The sequence below is a fragment of the Sinohyriopsis cumingii genome, chromosome 6 (genome assembly GCF_028554795.1).
Source record: "Sinohyriopsis cumingii isolate HCF-2022 chromosome 6, ASM2855479v2, whole genome shotgun sequence".
NCBI classification, from domain to species: Eukaryota; Metazoa; Mollusca; class Bivalvia; order Unionida; family Unionidae; genus Sinohyriopsis; species Sinohyriopsis cumingii.
Genome location: NC_142966.1, coordinates 65,006,978 through 65,030,553, shown reverse-complemented (window position 1 = coordinate 65,030,553; position 23,576 = coordinate 65,006,978). Strand labels below are relative to the sequence as shown.

Here is a 23,576-nt window from a genome sequence, read left to right as displayed (position 1 = left end):
GATTAACAATGATATAATCAAAAACAGCGGCGTGTCATTTACTTTTGTCAAAGACTTTGTTGATACAGGAAATGGTAGAATGAAACAATATGTGTATCAGCAGATCGCTAAAACGTCAGAGCCACTTCATGATGGAGTGATATTGAAGAAATATTAGTTAAAGAAGGAGAGAAACTATTTGTAAAGGGTACTAAACATGCAGATCGCACAATTGCAGGAAATGCAAATATTCTAGAAGATGATATTTTCAATAATTATTTATCAGTTGTACTAATTATAATTTAAATCAACCTAACTTTCTATATTAACTTGGTTTAGCTTGTAGTTCATAAATAATTTATTAAACTAACTCCTTTGGTGCTAGCACATGTCCTATAATTTGCCCATATTTCAGCACTGCAGTTTCTACATGGGTGTACTGTACATCCGTTTCTGAACTCCACCAAACGCATGCAACAATAGTCAGTACTATTTGTTTCTGCACATTTCTTATGTTCATAGTTTAAGCACAGAATACTAGTTTTCCATTGAAATACCATGGCTTATGGATATCCTTAAATTCTTAAATAAGTATACCAAATTATCACTATTTCTCTACTTTAATTGCAAACTCCCAGTTTGAGCGGACAGTAAATGTTTTCGCCAGACTCTTAGTTACGAAAACAGTATATCTGTCTAGCGCTTGAAACAATTTCGGCTAATTTGTCTGCTCCATGCCCTTTAAAAACAATGTTCCACGAACAATTTGCAAAGTATTGGACTTGCAACTATGAGACATACGGGAGCGGAACTACGGAGGAGATTGACTACACCATGCTCCAACACGTACTATTTTGTATCTGACGATGTTCATTCAAGAGGTACATTTCATTTTTCTAAATTAGATCTGAAGATGTATATGTCAGTACGAGCCATTTCCCCATCATCTAAATGATATTGATTATAATTTTGTCGTAGCCCATCATCAAAGATATTTTGACATCGAAAACTGATATTAATGTATTTAATATTGCCTGAGATTACGGCTGTAGACAAGACAAATTTCATTCAGCACTTGATAAGTGAAACGGAATTCTCCTTACCAATATTGACTTTTCGATTAATTCTTCCACATGTACTTCAAAAGAGTCGACTATATATTTTGAGGAGAATGTATTTCACTTTCCTTTATTGCCTCCTACAGTTTCATCCAGCTACTGATTTCTGAGTATCAAGTATTTTAGGTCCATAAACAGAACACAAATGATTTTCTAATTTGAATTGATAAAATTGTATACTCACTTTGTGTTTGAAAACTGACTTGTCTGTCATTTTGCCGTCACATTTCCGCAATACGATGACAAAAGGATGACGTTACTGGGCATGTGATGTGACTAACTTGTAAAATAACAGCATGTTGATAACTGAGACATTTTCAGTTGGAGACTCGCAACATTTTATGACCACGAGTTACGTTATTTAGGAGATACTGCATTTGCTCCATTTCTATTTCGCCTCGAAGAAAGAAGAAATAGAAAAGGAGAGGCAAATACAAATGCAAATTTAACAAGAGAAAGATGAGAGCAAATGCAGAAGGAAGAAACTGAAATGAAAATGGAAAGATAAGAAATGGGAAATTAAATTGCAATTTAACAAGTTGGAACTGACTATTGAAGAACACGTCCGATTTGTATCATATGCATCTTTTACATTTTGTTCTTTTCAGTCCGATTGAAATAATTAAACTATTAATAGGCGTGGAGACTGGATTATTTACTAAATGCAGTCATAAAAATACAATGAAATACTTTTGTTAAATACGATCTGTGTTGCAAAACTACTACTAATATTGAACAATTTTGATAATTGTTCAACAATGTGTCAAAGGTAGCAGATAGCGGAGCTAAAATTGTATTGCTTTCATTGGTTATATTCAGTTCCATTAAACGGATATATCTTTACTCACTATTACTCTAAAGCCACTTTTGTACGTGATTAGGTGCTCCAAGATGTGAACTGTTCGTTCAAATAAAAGCATTCACGTAATTGAATTCTACTGCTTAAATAAATGTGTACGTGTCAGTCCCTTTCCACGCTGGGTGTTTCAGCTATTGTACCATTCTGTCATGATGGCTTATATTTCATTGAAAATGGATTATATTACTGAAGATAAGGAAACGTATTGTATTTGAAAAATAGTTGAATAGTGTTGCAAATATTGTAATATTGAATTTGTGTTTTTAATGTACAACCTTATGATTTGACTAAGTTGGCTGGGTACAAGGATCCACTAGTGCAGCCATAAGTAACAAGCTGTTAAAGTTACCTCACCATTTCCAGAATAAATGCAACAGAAAAAATACTCCCAAGCACGTTAAACTCTCATTGTGTCTTGATCGTAGACAGTTACAAATAGAAACAAGCAAAACAAACACTGCATACAAAATAACTCAATAACATTCTCATACTTTTCGCGATTGCATGTGTAATGGAGGTGCTGAAAACATTACATGATTCGCCTTGGTTGTAATTTCTATGAAAAAATGGTAACGTGCTTGGTAATGGCTTAAACAAAGTCTTAAGTAATTTGTCATCGTTATCTTAATCAGTTCAAGTCTTGAGCAATCCCCTCCTGTACCGAAAAGAACTGCTATTCAGTCTATTATTTAGAGCCTGTATGAGTACTCGATAGTGTGAATGTCTAAAAACTATAATTGTTTGCTTCAGGTTATATTTAACAACAAATGCTTATTGTAGAAGTGATTTTTTTTCTGTTCTTTTCAAGTAGATTTCTTTTGTCAAATGTATCTATTTTGCATCATATCTTCCCAAACTAGGGTACTAAGAATGATTTGTAACTAAATCGCATTAGTATGTCACGAGATATCTGCAGCTCTGAATATTCATTGCAGCTGCATAAATCATATCAAAACATTGATCATTTATTCTTTGAGAATTGAATAACGATGACTTGTGGGGTAGAAAGAACCAAAAAGGCATTATTTTGCCTGCAAACAATATTGTGTAGTGGAACGTTTAAAGTGTGTTCCACTGTTCAGTCAGATATACAGCATTTATGATATGAAACTTAGTGATTTACTCAGAAGGTACATCAATGACGGTTTAGTTACATATTCAACAAGTAAAGATTTTTTAAAAAAGATATTGTCAATACACAAGTTATTAAAACGCATTGGCTGAAGAAGTTCGACCAATGGAAGCTGCTATATTTAATCAATATCCTTTCCAAAATTTAAATAGGCCCCTTTGAGACACCCGTACAAACTCTCTCTCTCTCTATATATATGTATGTGTGTGTGTATATCTATCTATCTCTCTCTCTCTCTCTCTCTCTCTCTCTCTCTCTCTATATATATATATATATATATATATATATATATATATATATATATATATATATATAAGATTAATCTAAACATGCACATTATGGTTATTCTTATGTAAGCTTCAGTAATTTCTAGAAAAATACATTATTAAAGACATTTATAATATGTATTATATGAAACAAAACAGAAGACTCATCAGCAGTAATAACCAGTATTGCTGCAATAGTTTTATTTTTTTCTGAAACAAATGAGAATGTAAATAATTAGCAATACGTCAAGATAATATTACATTAGCATTTTTAATTGAAATTGATTGTAGTATTTCATATTCTTTTATGTTTGTATCTTAAATATAAATGGTCGGAGTAGCACAGCAATGAAACTTAAACTTCTGATGATTAGCAACGCAGAAAAGGATCTTAATGAAATTGATACATAGTATAAAACATATTTATATTAGCTATCAAGTGTGTTTCTTTAAAGAAACTGGATTTAACCTGTCATAGCACATAATAAGAAAATGACACTGCTTAGATGATCCGCGCAAAAATATTATGAAATCATTTTCCAACACATTATTTCTAATTATATATAGTCCCTAGGTTTCTGCATAATTTCGAATATATTTTAACAATTAACCTTAATATCAAGATGGCGACTCGGATGGTCATATCGCATGGAATAGGGGCATCTGTTTATGTTGGTTACTATTTGTATTAGTAAAATAATACTCGGAATCAAAAATATGTTTCAATGTTTACGAGAAGGTAAAGTGGTCCAGAATTAGGGCCTTTTAACAAGAATGATCTGACAGCCATAAAGAATGTGTAAGCTAAAATACTTTAATTTTGGGGGTAACATACATTAAGATGAAGAAAAAAATTGTTTTATTATAATCAGTGCAACATTTATACAACGTGAGCAAATTTGGAATAATCAATTGCTTAAGGACCAAATATCTCCGAGACATCATTTTGATTTGTTTACATAGTGGCTAAATGAAAAAATATGAAAGTTAACTCTCATAAAAATCTCTGCGTGGTTACTGAAAATTATTTACAGATTGATGGTTACAATCACTGACCTAGTGTCCATTTAAAATTCCTTGTACGTACCAGTTTGATTTATAAGAAACAGAAGTTTAGACATAATGCGCTTGTCAGCTGTCATGGAAATCATTGATATAGTTAAGAGGAAGTAGCTTTATAACTATCTTAATTATGGCGATCCTACAAATGGTCAAGACGATGAACCCTGTGATTATATTTAATATGCTTATCCTGCAATGGTCAAGAGAAGCAGTTCTATCAGGATGTTTAAAATGGCTACTGTTGCTGCAGGAACATTTTAATCTGCATGCTTATCAAGTTTCATGATTTCTAAAAAGCAAGTGCATAAATTATAAGACTTATTTTTGATGAATTTGAATAGTGGGTTATTTATTATTGCAGCTTCTAATAGACAATTAAGCTTACATAGCTAGATATATTAAATGAAAGCATGCGCAAGCAAATGGACGCCAACCCATACCATTTTCATTGATTTTGGATTGGTTGGACCATCAGCTGTATATAAGTCTCCATTTTAGCAGAAAAGCCTTATTCTATAACATTTCATAAGTGATCATCCTAATAAATGTATGTTTACTAGTGCAGATAGTTAATGACGTCTGATGATAATTGTGTAATGCTGAAGTTCTTTATCCTTTCTGGCAGACCTTCAATCATTAGATTCTGAGTCTGTAAAACTCAAGCCTGAAAAAGAAATTAATAATACTAGACAAAAACATTTATATCCTTTTTAAAGGTCTAAATTCGTGAACTTCATTGCAAATAATAGTTGCATTACTCGAAAGGCTTTGCAGGTACGAGAACAATTAAAGAGTCATTTAATTCCTTTTGATATATCTACTACAATGTATCCGTAGAATACCCTCTGCACGGGTCAATAGGGTTAAGTTCTCAGAAACGGATGCATATCAAGCTTTTCCAGGTTATATTGTTAACCAGACAGAAAACTTACATGAAGAGTTTTTCGCGCTAATTTGTAGGTAGAAGGAGGTTGGAGGAGGCGAAGGCTCCGCATATCCGAATATGCCCCCCCCCCCCGGTAAATTTCAATATGTGATGCTAAATCATTCGAGTGAGGATCCTGTTGTAACACATATAAATTATATTTGCTGGTCTAATTTCTGCATGACTCTTGAAGTATTTTAAAATGTTGACCTATTCCATTCCTTAGGCTAACAACATGGTGTAATGAATGTGCTCGAATAAATTCGAATAAATGATACTCAGTTATTCAAGCATATATCATAATCTCACAAATATAAAGCTGAGTATAGACGAAACACAGGTGTATTTGTTATTACAAATTTACCACAAAGAGACGTATGAATTTATACAGATAAATCTCTTTTTATATACTTACAGGAAAGGATTCAATTTGCTAGAACATATTTGAGTATATGATACATGATCATCCGAATAATAACCCTACTCTGAATAAATTAATGTTTATCGTGGGCATACTCTGGCATACTGTGAGTGTGATTTGCAAAATGTTCAGAAAGAAAGCCGAAACTAATTATATCTCTAAAAGTCCATCAGTTGGCGATATATGACTCGAACACTCCGAATAACCCCAGAGAATGCTCAGCCAATGTGTTGTGCATACAGAAAAACCGATAATGCAAAAAAAATGTGCTTGACCATTTCGTGATTTTGAAGTCACGGCGTGTCCTGTAAATTCTACAATTATAATGAGCTTGTTTATAATGAGTTTTTTAAAACGTCATTTCTTTTAGGTTCCTTAATTCCATTTTAAACACCTAGATGGATATTTTTGACAATTTAACCAGAGTAAAGTTACTTATTGAGAGCACAGTGTATGGAAAACATGGTGTTAATTCATTTAACGTACATGTTCTGATTGATAGGTTAATTGATCGATTGATTGATTGATACCTGTCAGATCTCGTATCCAGTCCAAGTAAGGATGGACCAATTCATAGCCAGTTGGTGTTTCTGTCGTGCATCCTCCATGAGAAACAAAACTGGCAATACCAAGCAATTGAAATCGTCCATGCTTGTTTCTGCAGACTAATGGACCACCGGAGTCTCCCTAATAAAATAAAACGCTTGCAAATATCAAACAATCAAACGACAACCCCCTTACTTTTTACTGCAAAATACGATACAACAAGATTAATTACAAGATCAATATTATGTTGTTGTTGTAGGATTTAACGCCATTTTTCAGCATACGATAGGCTATACCTGGCGGCCAGCATTAATGGTGGAGGAAGAACCCGGGAAAACCCCGGAAAGAACCACTGACCCACGAGAAGCTACTGGCAAGCTTTCCCACATACCCACATTGGCATAATCCGAGACTCGAACAAGCGCAGACAGAGGTGAGATGGCAGTGATGGCCACTCGGGGCCCCTCAATATTATGTGATATTTTTCAGCTAAATATTAATCGCGCGCTTCTGCATATTTAAATCAGTAACAAAATAAAAGGAAATATGAATGTCCCCATCGTAGATCTTTGTTTAATGTACATTATACAGTTTGATTCGAACAGTGCACAATTTCTTTCGTTACTGCAAAAGATCTAATGATTAATTATCTCTCGAATTTTTTGGTTGTTTTTTGTCTCGTTTTATAATACGGTAAAGTAATATTCTTCGTAATCAGTTTCACACAAGCCTTTAATTCGTCTCCTTAAGGAAATGAAATGCTTGCATGAGAGGGCAAATAAAAAATTTAACTAAACCCAAAGTAAGCTGTTTGGTATGGTATGACGATTCATCAGAACATATAATGCATATTCAGCGATCCAACCATCCATCCAGCCATCCATTCATGAATACATACATACATACATCCATCCATGAATACATACATACATACATACATCCATGAATACATACATACATACATACATACATATATGGATTCATGCATGCATGCAGACTTACACGTGTAGAAGAAATGAATATCGTTTTAATATAACTGCATTTATATAATATTGTATTCAAAATCTCTTCCAATTTTTATTTAGGTCGTATGTATTAACGTATTTTCTCCAATGAAAATAAAATAAATGCCTAGCTGTAACTTTATTTTAAGAATAGATCTCGACATGAGACTAAAACTCGTTATACTTACATAACATGCTGGGGTTCCAAAGTTTGAATTATCTACGCATACCACAGTGTTTGGAATAAACCAATCGTGCATTTGCTCGCATTCATCGTTCGCAATCAGCTGCACCCTGGTCATCCGAAGATGGCTTATACCTTCATCTACAATATTGAATAATGCAGTCGTGGATTCATTTACGGCATTTAAACTTGTTGCTATTAATATTAACAAATCCAAATTATTTTTTTCACAAAAAAGATCATGAAATGCCTCTGATCTGAAAAGACTGTAAACTTGGCCTTTCATATTTCTCTAATGTCGCAACATATGGTAGTCTATCGGTGTACAATTGTTTGTGTTTGATTCAAAACGGAGTTTTCACAGTTCAAATCAGCCTTATTATTTACCTTTTCCCGTTTCTGGACAAGACCATTATCACTGAAAAGATGAGGTTCCTTGGACTAAACATACACATAAAGTATTTGATTAGTTCTAACAATTTGTCTAAACAATTGATTAAATTTCGAAGGGCAAGATTTAAATTCATTATAAGGGATGTAACTCCCAAATTTACGGAATTGTTCGGTGGACATCATGGACGAGGTATTCCATCACTCCAGCCGTATTAAGGAAACGCGAAAGAGATGAGAGTGTTGAGATCCCTACCGATTTTCAGTGTTCGAAATTATAAACTAATGAACGAAATGATTATATTTATGCATTTTTACATCCTTAAAAGTTTTTATATTTTAATTGGTTTGGGGAGCAACTGGGATGAAAGGAATAAACATATTAAAACAAAAAAGAAACTTCTTACAAAATGTCTGGTCTACAATTAATTTGAATTTTCTGATCTTTGTCATTCATTTTGTGAGGAAATATTATAACTATTACAAGAAATACAAACAAATAAATTCAGATGAAAGGATCAAATGTCAATATCTAATTGGATTTGTTAATACAAGATTAAAGACTTAACATCATTACTTCCATACTTTTAGCTCATAAACAGATAAGTATAGAATAATAAATTTTTAAATAAATGTACATTAATTATATAATTTACAAAATAATGATGTTAAAATTGTCTATATATTTTACAATATAAATTAAGATTTCCTTGTGTAAATATTGAACATGGAACTTCCAGTTAACTATGGGAATATACCATTATTTGCGCAGACTACATAAATGACATTTCCAATGATATAATTGAATTAATGATAACGAATATGTAAGAATTCAAATGATCTGGTATAGTTGTTGAACACACATTGGTATATATTATACCTATTTGGTAAGGGAATAGGCGTAAGCATGTATGTATATATGTATGTATGTATGTATGTATGTATGTATGTATGTATGTATGTATGTATGTATGTATGAATGTATGTATGTATGTGTGCGTGCGTGCGTGCGTGCGTGTGTGTGTGTATGCATGTATGTATGTATGTATGTATGTATGTATGTATGTATGCATTTATATATGTATGTATGGGACAATGATGTATGTATGTATGTAACAATGGTGCGTGAATGTATCTATGTATGTATGTGCGTACGTATGTATCTATATATGTATTCATTTTACTTTTCATTCATTATTGATTTATATATATATATATATATATATATATATATATATATATATATATATATATATATATATATATATATATATATATATATATATATATATATATATATATAAAAGGTATCTAACATGGTATATATTTTGTTATTCATGTTAATGTCCAATATTCACATAGGAGTATAATCAAATTCCTCCGTACTCACAAACATCTAAAGGGGTGTAAGCACACACCTCTACAGTGGTGGGCATGTTTTTTTATTATAAATTATCTAAAAAAATAAAGTTTAGTCCACAAAGTAGGACATATAACAGAGGAAGAATTATGAAAGCAGTACAAAGCATTAAAAGATGCTCGCAGTTAGGTCTTAATTGATTATACTCAAAAGTACAATAAATGTAATGTTGATTTTTGTTTTGTCTCCTGCGACAATGCATGTTTTCATTTCATGCATGCAATTAAGTAATTTTTGTTCAGAATGTTTGAGTTGAATTGTGAGAAAAATAAAGCATACTGATAACCTACATAAATTTCTGTGTTTTATTGTGCACGAAACGCGACTGAAAGATCTCAATTGGACTTGATTTTCTTAAAAGTTCAAATATTTGCTAGAATGTTTTTTCCCCAGTAAGGCTGATTTCAAAAGATGCAGGAATCATCTAAACTCTTCAGACGAAGATTTATACTGTGAGGGAAAACAATGAATAGGACCTTAAAGATGGACATGCTAAATCATTTATATTCATTTTTAAATGCGCATTTTATATTATGTTCTGTAAATAGAAATCCAGATAATAACTTACCATAAAAAATCCCGTGTTCAGCGTCACCCCAGCCGCTTATATAGCACTCTGCATTTGGACCCTGATTCAGCACTTCCTGGTAGAATATGTTGGAAGACAAACACACTGGTCGGACGTAATCATTCATCACAATTGGTGTCGTGAAGTACAAAAGGGCAATGTCATAGGATGAGCGTTTGCGATCGTATGAATGGTGGATGTATTTTCTTGAAATCAGCTGTTCGGATCCTTGACGTATACTGCCTAGATCAACTTTACCGAGCTTTACAATGTAGTCGTACGAGTTGTTACTGAAACAAATTTAAGGTTATAGTTTCATATGCTAGTTATTTATGCATATATTTACCTATATAAAATATAATTATGAATTTTTATTACTGAACCGTTTCCAAATCTATTTGCATTGTGTGAGAATTTTATTTTGGTTTCTGTATTATAATAGTAATCGTAATGACGTATTTGAGTCTTCACACTGTAATATGAAGTATCTGTCTGCAACGATGCATCTTATTTAGATTATAATATTTATTTAAAAAAATCATCATTATTGGCAATACATATATGATATCATTTTGGTTCCTTGAATAGCCACATAATTATGAAAAAAGCAATATAAAATTGCCAATTAGTAACCTAAACAAAAGATGTGTTGATAATAATAGGAAAGATAATCTGGTCAATGGTTCTTGAACACCTACTCACATGAATCATTCACCGATTATTAAAAGTTATGTTTTGTAGAATGTAATTATCTTTGGTTTTCCTTTAGTCCCTATAAATCCGATTTATTAAGATCGTCTCTGCCATCAAATCTAAATTCATCAAAGGTAATAAAAATAAGTTGTCAAAATTATTGCTTGTTTTAGGTGTATAATTCTGTTGACTAAGAGGTCACAAAATATATTGTTACTATACCACCTAATCAGCTCCAGGTTTACATGTATCCAATCATAAATCAGTCATAGTCAATTTTGCGTTCATCATAACCAGTCACAAAACAAAGTTTAATCAGAGCCCTAATTTGAGGATCTGAATGTTTTATAACCTCTGTGCTTTGTATTCTTTGGTGATGAATCATACTAGATAGGAAAATGACATGAGTCTTTTATGTGTTATATATATTTTATTTAATTTATATCTGATTTAAATGTTTGTAAGTATTAAATCTTTCTATTTTTTAATTTCATTATATGTCAAAATAATGTAGTTCTGTTTACTAGGAACTCATACGTTTTCCAGAAAATAGTTTGAAGTTGACTGTTCATTTGTGTAAACAGATAAGGCTAACTTGGTTCCCGACCTTATTTCAAATTTAGTTAGAGTCATGTCAAGAAGATCTTTTTTATATTTATTTTTATTGTGGAAATAATAAGTGTCAGATCGAGGCTGTATTGGATACGTGACCCTAGGCTTGTAAGTAGTTTTGGTGAAGTAAACAACTTTTATTCTTAGAGTAAAATGATTGGTTTTAGTCAGGGTCGTGATGAAAGTACGTGATGTAAACATGATCACGTGACCCTTATACAAGTACGCATTCTGCGTCTCACAATTACTGTGTAATAATTGTTTTAGATAAATAATCTCATTCTGGGCTTAAAAATGCTTAATGTCAAATCGTTTCCTTCTCTTGAAGCCAGTTCCCGAGTTATATGTTAATTTTTCATCAGATTATTTGGATTCAAAAGGATTAATTATTTTTTCCTGGAAATATACGTATGCTCATACAGACTTCTTGAACAAAGTCATTTCTTAAAATTGTTATTTGGATTTCCAAAACCGGAGGATTATTTATTATGTTTTACAAGGAGCTGTAGACAACCACACTGTACAGGATACAACATACGTCATAGCCTTCCATGTTGGAATCTTAAACGGGACTCGAACTTGAATTCATTTTAACATTTCAATATTAGGACTTCTAAAAATTGTATTGCTGGATTATTCTTGGATTATTCCTGGATTTTATTTTTAAAACCGTAAGTTCTTATTTTTTCATTTTTACAGTATTTTTCCAGCTTGTTGTTTTCACTCTTTCTTATTGTTTATTCGAGTCTAAATAAGTAACATCTGTTATTTATAAAATATAATGTAGGATTATTGTCAAATATTTTGTAGCCTAGAATTATGACTACAAAAACTGAGACAAGGCTCATTTATTGTAACCGTACAACTGAAATGGATGATTATTTTCAAATATGAACGTTCAAGCTATTCTTTTATTTTCAAATATGACCCTGCAAGCCATCTCATTATTTACAAATACTGCCGTGCAAACATTTTTCCTCAGTAGGTTGAAAGACAATGACGATTCAAGCTGTGAGAATAGGACTACTAGATGTTCCTTTACTGAATATGATTTATATCGTTTTTGAGCCAGTGAGCCCAGCTTAATATTAATTATTATGTATGAAAGTGCTACCATGTAATGTGATCAGCGGTTGCACCATGAAATGGGTGTTAACATTATGTGCAAACAGCACATCGCCATATCGCATAGCAAGGATTGCAAATCGAAATTAAGTATGTGTAATAAAAAATGTATTTATATTGCATTTACTTCACCCGCAGATTCGGAACTAAATACACAATAAAACATAAAATTTCTTTTCACTTACGCAACACAGTGTGCAGCAGTAAGAATCCAGTTCGGATTAATTATGGATCCTCCACAGGAAAATATGCCATTTCTGTACAAAGCAATTTGCCATGGAAACTGGCCCAATGTGGCCTCGCGGCCAAAAAGTATCCTTTGTGAAGCGATACGGCCAGACAAAAAACTGGTGCCACATTCTACGACCAATACACAAGTAAATCCAGAAATAAATTATACAAGAAAACGTAGAAGATTAAACGTTTCATAATATAAAATAAATGTCAACTACAATTAACACAGTATTCATTGTCTAAAGATAGAGAATATAATAAATTTAACGTAGCTAAAAGGAACATTTAACAACAACAACAACAACAATAATAATAATAATAATAATAATATGAATACTAATAATATGAATAATAATTATTTAATATAATATTTAGCACAATGTGATTCGTTTGCCACGTGGTATTCAATATATTAACCAGTTATCATATATATATATATATATATATATATATATATATATATATATATATATATATATATATATATATATATATATATATATATATATATGCACAGGCACTAATGTATATATACTATAGTAAAACAGATCAACATGTCCTGGTCATGATAATGACATTGTTGTTATTATTATTATTATTATTATTATTATTATTATTATTATTATTATTATTATCGCTTATTAAAATGCGAAGGGGCGATGATAATCGCGTTACTAAATATACACAACATACTATCTTAGTCTGACTCTATCCAGGGAAATTTGATTATTCCAGCATGAAGTAAAACTTGTTGCTGAAAGACTGGGAATGTTCAAAATGATCGGAAATGCCGTTAGCAATGTTACTATTATATGTAACTATCAATATATATATATATATATATATATATATATATATATATATATATATATATATATATATATATATATATATATATATATATATATATATATATATATATATATATATATATATATATATATATATATATATATATATACAACCTAGAGTGTAAGGTGTGCTGTCCTGAAATTTTCTGTCAGTTGATTATTGCAACCATTTGTAAATGTGTTTTATCTTACTCCAACTGAGAAAGACGGAGAAAGGGGGGGGGGATATTTTAAATGGAGATTGTATAGTCTACGTATTAAAATCAATTATACGACACCAATTAAATTATTCCATATGAGATCGACTTTAAGTTACAACACTTAAATCAGCTGATGCAATCACTGAAATTTCTTGCAACAGTTACTGGTTAGTAACAGCAATTTCGCTATCATTATCCAGATACATCCACAAAATAATCCCCAAATTTGAGAGCCGATTAATGATTCTGTCTGCAAACATTGTTCCTGCAAAGGTCACCAGTCTAGATCCATATATTTCAATCTCTAAGTAAACTTTCAGTGCATTAAGAGTGGTTGCACATAGTAATTGCCCAGTTAATCATCTAGGTGATCTGTGACAGTAAAATAAGCTTTATTTTATTTAAAAATGGACAAACAATTTCAGTTTATTAAATACACTATTGCCGTTGTTCTATAAACAAGGTATTAACTCACCGATATGCTCACATTTTAATTCAACAGGGTGACAATATTCCCTGAAATGAAACCACAGTTAAACTAAGGCGCTTATATATATATATATATATATATATATATATATATATATATATATATATATATATATATATATATATATATATATATATATATATATATATATATATATATATATATATATATATATATATATATATATATATATATATATATATATATATATATATATATATATAATGTAATAAATGAAGAATACAAGTCATATGTCGAATCTAACTTGCCTGAGAGCTTTCGACTCTTTATTGCGTCTTTTTTAAAGGCAAGTACAAAACATAGACAAGATAAACAGATAAAACAGAAAAACGGTTATGTTTGCCAGACTTTGCTTAGGTGTTTCTACATGAATAAAACCTTTTGACTTTATTATGTTTCAACTAGTTTAGTTCAGTTTGTTCCTCATACTGGAAAATATTTGTATTGACCTAGAAATTGATGAGCCATAACGACATATGTTATTTTATGTAAAGTTATGGAAACACAAATTATGTCCCTGATATTTCATTGCTATAGTTGTCATGGGCTATTAAGCAAATTTAGAGAATTATTTAAAAGAAATGTGTCGGCTTCAAAAGATAATTTTATTTGTGCATGGTCGTCTTTTTCTAGTCTTCTTGGTTTAAACCGCTTGGTTTCGATGTTCAAAGTCGGCGTATCCAGTAAGATTCATTTTCTTTCCTGTTTTGGGAACGCCAGTTGGGGTTGTGAGCAATTGCAATAAGTGTTATATCACTGAAAGTGTGGCCAGGGGAAGAGAAGCGTTCTGCGACTGGGCTTCTGTACAGCTTCTTTGTCATCCAATCAAATCTATGAAAGTTGATCCTTTTGTGTAGCTTTTCAGTTTCTGCGACATACTGAAGGCTACAGATCTTACATGTCATGAGATAAATTGCATTCTCTGTTTTGCACGTTTTATTTGAACCATGTATTTTTAGTTTTTCTCTAGCCACTGTGCTAGAAAATGTTCTGGTCTCTATCATATGTTGACAGGTTTTCCACTCTTTTATCGCCACAGGGGCCAGATTCACTAGAGTGGTCTTGATTAGCGATTGGCGTTAGCTTCACCCTGACTAGGATTTCTTTGACGTTTTCTCGTCTCCGGTAGGCTACTACAGGTTTGTTAGGGAGAATTAACTTTAGTGCGTCCGACGATTCCACGATGGGTCAGTGTTTCCGGATGATTTTATCTACTTTGGGGTTGTCTGGATGGTAGGTCAGGATAAATGGTATCCTATCGGCCGTTTCCTTCTTTCCATATTTCATTACTCATCGCGGTTTGTTTGTTTAGCCCTTTGGGTTGCCTCGATAATCAGGTCCTTGTTGTAGCCTCGGTAAATTAAATGTTTAGATAGCTCTTCAGACCTTTTTTATATAGGAATGTTTCATCGTCGGAGCGAATTCTGCGTATCCTCAGTGCCTGGCTATATGGGATGTTCCTAATGCAGTGTTTTGGATGACAGCTACTTGGCAGGAGATACTGGTGTTTGTCGGATGGTATCGAGTAGATGTCTGTATGGAGTTTGTTTATATATATATATATATATATATATATATATATATATATATATATATATATATATATATATATATATATATATATATATATATATATATATATATATATATATATATATATATATATATATATATATATATACATACATACACATCAGGATAAAAATCTTATCAATTTAGTACGTAGGCTACTTATTTGAAAGAAATTGTCTCTAACAGTTTGGACTCTATTCAGATGATGTTCGGTCAAGTAACAATATTCTAATTCCAGTGTTTCTTGTCTTCTTTGGATAGTCACTGTTTAATAAAGGTACTGTTGTTGGTGAAAACTGTGATGAGATATGCTTCAATCAAACATACTTCCTTTGGCTGCTGGGATTGGAAATGTTAGCCTTTGTCTTATTTTATTTATCCTAAATCAATTTTATTATTGCTTTCAATTTAATGCTGAAATTAGTTTAAGAATTGTCGATTTGATTATTCTGCCTGACATGTTCCTCTTGGTCACATTGCCATCATGCCGACGAGATAGAATGAACGTTAACCTGACCATTGCTTCAGTTGTCTAACGAGGCGACCAAGTATATTTTAAAATAAAGTCTATTCGTTTTCTTTGTTTATTTTTTCAGAAATCCCATATGAACTGTTTTCGTTGTACTAATTTCACCTTCTTGGATCTTCGCTCTTAAAACTTACATTGATAAGCTATACCCGGGCATGAGTGTGTTAGATGCTGATGAATCTGGAATAAATCTCAACCCTAGAATGGTTTTGTCCGCCGGCAGAAACAACGTTACAGATCTGTAAGAAGAGCAAAGAAAAGAAAAGAATAGAACCGTCTCAAATTATAGATTTTCTCATGAGCTTATGCTATTAATGACCTTTTTTGAGGGTACGAAATGCAGTTTATGGTACAAGGAATAGAAAAAGCCTTCATTAAATACATTTTATTTTGTTTCGTTTTTCATTTGTAGTAATTTTAAATGTATATAAAGGACGAATCTTATTTTTACGTGGTGATGAATTCTTGACATTGAAACAGAGCATTGGCTGGCAGCTTCAACGTAGCATGAACTATCAAACCACCACCGAATATGATAGCTTGTCCATAAGTACCTAAGAAATGATGGAATTGTATCAACCCCAGAGAGAACCACCGACACACGAGAAGCTGCTGGCTAGCTTTCTTACATACCCACATAGGCCGAACACGAGACTCTAACCCACGCGGAAAGAGGTGAGATGGCAGTGATCCGTAACGGTGAGCACTTTAGATAACTCGGTCACTCAGGGACCTATCATGATCGTAAAATGCATGCTGGCCTAAAATGTACATTTAGGATGGTGTTATTAAAATCCATTTTTAAGTATGTTATTGCTTAAAGATAAAAATCCTAATGATAAAAGTGCAAATCCATATTTTGACGATAAACCGAAAATCAATACAAAGGCTCTAAACTGTTTAGAGACATACGTATAGGGAGCAATAATGAATTTGGTCAATAACGTTAACCTATTATTAATCATGATTTTCATTCGAAACATTAGTTGTCAAGGAAAATATGTTGGCAACAAAATCCACCCTGAACAAGCGTATACCCTTGTAAATAAAACATACCCTTGTCCGGATAGGTGGCAAAGCCGTTTCGCTAATGAGGCAGTCATGTTTGTCGAACACACCGGGAAATAGTTGGATGTTGAGTGATAAACCTTGACGCCTCCAGCATTATTGACCGTTATCACTAAATAAAAATTAAGAATTAATTTACGATGGATAAATGTAGGGCAATTAAAGATCATACAATTTAATGGGAAGATGTCTTCTATAACATTTGTATCTTACTGTTCACTCTTGCAAAAATCTGGAAATTGTAACGAATTCAAAGTCACAATTAATACAAGTCATTTAGTATGTTTTATCTGAACTCCATCTCCAAATAAAGTTTGTATTGATTATATCTCGAACATTTTCAGGGCACAATCATACTCATAGTCTTTATAAAGTATCACTTAATGCTAAACTAAGGTACCAGGTTTCAAAATGTTGCTAATTAGATAATCAAATAAAGAAGCCTACATTTATTACAATACCGCGCCTTGTTGACACTACAATCCGAACTGAATTAATATTCCATTTCTCTGCTAGTAATTTCATACTCACACATATACCTTGGTAATGCATATACTTTTTTATTTGACTCTGCAGTCACTTGATTGCTTCCCTACATGTGTAGCTATTAATCAATAAATACAAAAATCCAAACGAACAGTATTCTTTCAGGGAAAAAAAACGTAACGAATTTAAGTATCAAAGAAAGTGTATATTTCTTCTCAGTCAAGTTAATTGATACCTAGGAAAATAAATTAATTTATAGGATTAATTAGCAAAAGATATTTGTGTAAAATATTATAGATTTTTATTATTAGCCATCCTTTTATCAAGTAGACATCGGCTTGGCTTCAAACATAATTCATACAAAATCAGCAAAGAACTATCCTCTTTTGTACATCAGGATCCTTCAGATATCATTGTTAACTTTGAAAATGAGACGCGTAAGTGCATTTAAATATCTCTCTCCGTAAAGTTCATATGAAATGACGATAGAGCGTGTGATATGCACTGGCCTGTTGTAACGAATTTAGACACCATAAATTACAATAAAATAAATCTACAAATCGACATAGTATATTTGCTAAGCATATTACCTATTATCAACACACAATCGTAATGATCAGAACCCATATCTGCTTAACAACACACACATCTGCCGAGCAGTACCCATATCTACTGACCAGCACCCCATCTACTAACCAGCATCTAAACCAACCCACATCTGACAATAGGACCACTTATGAACAAAAATAAAAAATCTCTGTCACCACATCAATTCCAATCTGTTATGAAAGAAAAGTGTAGTTTAAGGAGAAAAAAGGTAGGAGTTTTCATTATTAGACAAGCAGCTCATACCTACATAGTATCAGTTAGAGAGAAACAGGACATACATGCAAAAATCTGAAACACATTTTGTCTTTCTGAAATGAAAACAAACCACGCGGGGTAAAGGTGAATACATTAACAGAACCCGAGCGCCTTTTCACTCAAATACATGCATAAACATTAAGTTCACTGAGTTCCATATGTATGTATATATGTATGTATGTATGTATGTATGTATGTATGTATGTATGTATGTATGTATGTATGTATGTATGTACGTATGTATGTATGTATGTATGTAAGTATGGATGTATGTATGTATGTATGTATGTATGTATGTATGTATGTATGTATGTATGTATGTATGTATGTATGTACCATCGAAATGGTGTTTGCTGCGAGGCAGCTACAAAAGAAATATCAAGAGAAAAACGCCGACCTTTTCTCTATTTACGCCGACTTGACAAAGGCGTTCGATACTGTCAGCAGAGAAGGCTTGTGGAAGGTAATGGCCAAGTAGGGATGCCCGAGAAAATTTATATCCATGGTGCAGCATTTCTACGACGGCGTGCAGCCACGAGTCCATGACATTGGAGAGACATCTGAGGCACTACCAGTGGTCTAAAGCGTCAAGCAGGGTTGTGTTCTGGCACCGACAATGTTCAGTTTATTGTTCTCCTCTATGCTAACTAATGCTTTCAGAGACGGCGATGTTGGAGTCGACATCAGGTACCGTACAGATGGAAAACTGTTCAACCCCAATTGACTTCAAGCGAAAACTAAGATTATGACAGACAACATGAGAGAATTCGTATGTTCTGATGACTGTGCCCTCAACGCTGGCTTAGAAGCAGACCTGCAACGCAGCAGTGATAACTTCTACAGCTCCTACACAAGCTTCGGTCTCTGGAAAGCCATCTGTTGAGCTCAACATAGACGTCAACTGCCAGACAATCATTGTGGTGAACTGCTTCACCTACACTGGCAGCACACTGTCACAGATCATCACTATTGACGAGGTGAACCTCCGCATTGCCATAGTCAGCGCAACTTTCCACAGACTGTATGCCAACGTCTAGAATAGAAGAGGCATCAGCATCTAGACCAAACTAAAGGTCTACAGCGCAGTAGTGTGTCCCCACACTAAGCAAGCGAAACGTGGAGAGTGTACCACCGCCGCACCAGGAAGCTGAACCACTTACTTATGATCGCGATCAAGACAATTATGTAGTAGAGATTGATCATGAGAGCCGCGTGAGATATGAGAGATGCCATGGTACCCAGGTTGTAACTATTATCATTATGTTCCAAAATGACTACTATTGCGTCCTTGTTTGTACTGTTAGTCATTACTGAAATAACCCCTGTATGGACAGAGTTGCCTCTACCACTTACAAAACACCTACAGGATGAACTTGTCTCATTGCGACATGGCTATCATGACTGTGTGGCCAAGAACTTGATTGAGAATTTTGACAGTACTAGATCTATAGTTTTTCAGCTAGGTATTATTATCCACAATTGACATGCCTGGTTAAAACTATTTGGACAGTTCTGATTTGAGGCAGGTTCACATTTACGAGGATGATGTTCTGGCTTCCATACAAGAAAATACTAGAGACGAGCCAAAAGTCGAATTGAAAAACAGTTTGTCGTCGATCAGGCTGTGTGTCGCGATGATCACACTTACAAAGCAGGACGAGGTAACAAATGCCAGCCATCTCGCTACGGATGACCTCAAAACCTTAGTAGATAAGACCTTTGGCAAAACTGTAATGGCACACCCTACCATGATCGTTTCGCAGAGCACATAAGAGGGATCATCCGGCTAGCCATCAATGACACCTTACCAAAGAAGTAAAAACCAGAACAGTTGCAGTCACCTTAATCACTGTAGTTCATGTGCGGTTGAAGGGCAGCTCCCTCAGTATAGCAGTGTGCTTATTGTGATGTTTAGGTACGCACAGGAAGCCGTCCTGTTGACTAAAGCTGATATTAAGTGTACAACCCAGTGCATTATGAATGACTGTGGCGAACTCGACGTTCCAATGCGTCTTTGCTGAGTAAGCGGAACGCAAAAGATACTTCCTGGAGAGGAGATGTTCTGAACTGTAACGAATGTATTACGACGGTAGTCAACTGTAGCATGCCCATATAGAGATCACCATTTTCGCGTTCGTCAGATCAGTCTTCTTGCTATGTTGAGATGTTTCAAGGGCGATACAGGCGTTAGAGTGACTGTGGACTCTATATATAAAAAGGACACAGCTTGACCACGTGGATTCATTCATTCGAAAAATGGATGGAATATGTTGAGCTTGCTACCAGCAGATATAAATTCATTTAACTGAGGTTCTAACCCAGTGCCTAAATAAGGGTCACTGGGTTGGACCCACAGTCACGTTTTTCACCAGCCCACTAGCTCGACAAGAAACTTCGCAAAAAGCATAGCGTCTGAACGCGAACACAATACAGCTTCTTCCACGAAAGCGGCCAAACAATAAATCCTCTGTTGGACATTTAAAATCTGCACTGTGCACGGTCCTAAACTGCATATTGTTCAGTAGCCCTTTGAGGTCTACAAGGAGGTCTTATAGATTTTCTGTGAAATAGCCAAGAAGTTACTTCGCGATGGATTTATTTCGCGAACGTTGTATTGTCTACGGATTTCAGTTACTCTTTTATCCATTCCATAACTCCACCCTTGTAAATCCGGGTTATTTGGTGTTATTGCAGATAATTGTTAAAAGTAAAGTACTTATTTAGCGATTGTTTTGCCCTGCTGAGTAAAACGTGTGAGGGAACGTTTGGCTAGTGTCCTGTCTTCTCTGAATACAGTTTGTTGTCGTGTTTTATGTCATTTATCAGCACACGATATGCTATACACTGCGGCCAGCATTAATCCGAGACTCGAACCTACGCCGACAGAGGAGAGATGGCAATGATCCCTAGACCACTCGTCAACTCGTGGCCCAGTGAAGAAAGGTGATTGGTTTCGCAAATGCGACTGACCTGAGTGTGTACGATTTTTGGGTTTCTTTTGCCTTCTCGAGTCTATCAATTCATTACCCGTCAAGACATTAAGTATTTTTTCCTATTATTTTGTATTGCAGTTTTTCGTTTACTATAGCGTTCCGCTAATATAACAAATCGAGTTACGCCAAGGAGGACCGAATAATCAATATATTCTGGCTGCTAATTAGGTAAAGAGACTCATCAGTCCTTTTTGTGGTTAATAAAATCGTACCAACTCAGCGAAGACATGAAAATAGGTGCACACAAACTGTTCAGAAACAAGATGCCTCTGGAGAGGATACTAAAGCAAAAATCGACCCATTCCTCAGTGGGTCAGAACGAAGATGGGTAACACAATCAGGTACAATGCTAAGCGTCGTAACTGGATAAGAACCAGGCTACAGATGTCAAATGTAAATTATATATCTACAGACAGATAATTGGATCTGCTAATGTATATTTAATCTACATAAGGCGCTTACCTTTACATCATGACCATACACTGTACATCATAAAACACAATGTTTGCGTAGCATTTGAGCTCAACGTGAATCTTGTTTGTTAAACTAATTAAACTAAGCTTTCAGGTGGACTCCTTCATAACCTGTTATAATGTAGATCAAGTGCAACTGTTCATAAATACGGATTTGATCAGCAAATAAATAATTTCTATGGGAATCAGTTTGTGATAAATGTTCAAATTTGTTTTAAGTCAAAAATAATTAAAAAGGAATTATTTAATGAAAATATTCACTAGATTTAGTGAAGTGTTCAGGACATTTGGAATAAAACATAACTTTGAATTTTGTGACTTCATTCAAAGACATTCCGTATTGCATCCTTTTGTTATATTAGGATATTCAAGACCATGGATTTGTCATTGGACATTTAGGAATATTTCGAAAGTAACTTATAACAGATTAAGAGTCACTTGAATTTTCAGTTTATGTTCTAGTGAAATAAATTGATTGTTGATATAAACTTACCACATCGGTATTCGTCGGATGAATCTTTACACTGTGGAAGTCCGTCACATCTTTGCGATACTGGGATACACTCATGGTTGATACATGCAAATTCTGACGCAGCGCAGTTCCCTTTAATATTATAAAAAATGTAGAAATACTGTTTCATCGACGACCAAAATTAGTACAGTGTTCATGAACTTAAATTGGTACACGTTTGCTGTTGATCGGGGCATGATATACACTTGTTAAAGCAGTCATCCTTACTCATAAAACGATCTGATATTTTTAATATATATTTCATTAATCTTTAGAATTATTTGTATTATTTTAATTAATAAAATTAGCAAATGGACACATTTGTCACTTGAATATACTCTCGGTTATTAAATCCAGTTTATGACAATTTTTCTTTTGAAATCTCAGAAATGAAAGGCAAAAGCAGGGTTAAATTGTTATAGGAAGAGAAATTACCACAATTCTTTTCGTCTTCAGCTAATGGACAATCTGTAATTCCATCACAGAAATACTGTTCAGGAACGCATTGGCTTGAGTAGTAACAAATACGTTCCCCAGCGGAACATTCTGAAAGTTAGATACAATAAAATCAACAATATATTCGAAAAAATAAGTTAATTGATGTAAAATATGCTCTGAGTTTCACACGCATGTATTAAACCAGCAACATACATAGTTCACTCAGACATCGTAAGCCTCCACCTTTAGTATTCTCCAAAGAAACTTACTATCCGAGGACAATGTGACTTCTAAGATGACAGCCAAAAATGCATGTAATAAATCTAGCTGACTTTTAGATTTGCTATGATTTCGAAACTTATGTTGTCAGTTTGATGACAAATATGAGGAAAACTCACAAGAATGTAACATATTGTGAATATTAATCATTGCATACGCACATTACTTTAATATTCCTTCTTTGAGTGTAATTATAAATTTATAAGATTTTTCTTGTTGATATCACTGCAGAACAAACAAAATTCTAAGATTTCGTTTATGTA

General features: G+C 33.4%; 1 protein-coding gene across 1 annotated transcript in view; it reads right to left on the bottom strand.

Moving 5' to 3' along the window:
* Positions 1-3,679: 3,679 nt before the first annotated feature.
* The window catches only part of LOC149797104 (enteropeptidase-like), a 58,697-nt gene continuing 38,800 nt past the window's right edge, over positions 3,680-23,576 (bottom strand). The window contains exons 15-24 of the mRNA XM_089960341.1: positions 23,032-23,142; positions 22,579-22,689; positions 17,258-17,381; positions 16,336-16,440; positions 14,065-14,105; positions 12,490-12,664; positions 9,875-10,164; positions 7,501-7,637; positions 6,293-6,449; positions 3,680-5,080 (exon numbers count right to left, since the gene is read on the bottom strand). Coding sequence (XP_089816467.1) covers positions 5,046-5,080; positions 6,293-6,449; positions 7,501-7,637; positions 9,875-10,164; positions 12,490-12,664; positions 14,065-14,105; positions 16,336-16,440; positions 17,258-17,381; positions 22,579-22,689; positions 23,032-23,142 — 1,286 coding nt within the window. The 3' untranslated portion in view covers positions 3,680-5,045. The remainder of the gene's footprint in view (positions 5,081-6,292; positions 6,450-7,500; positions 7,638-9,874; positions 10,165-12,489; positions 12,665-14,064; positions 14,106-16,335; positions 16,441-17,257; positions 17,382-22,578; positions 22,690-23,031; positions 23,143-23,576) is intronic.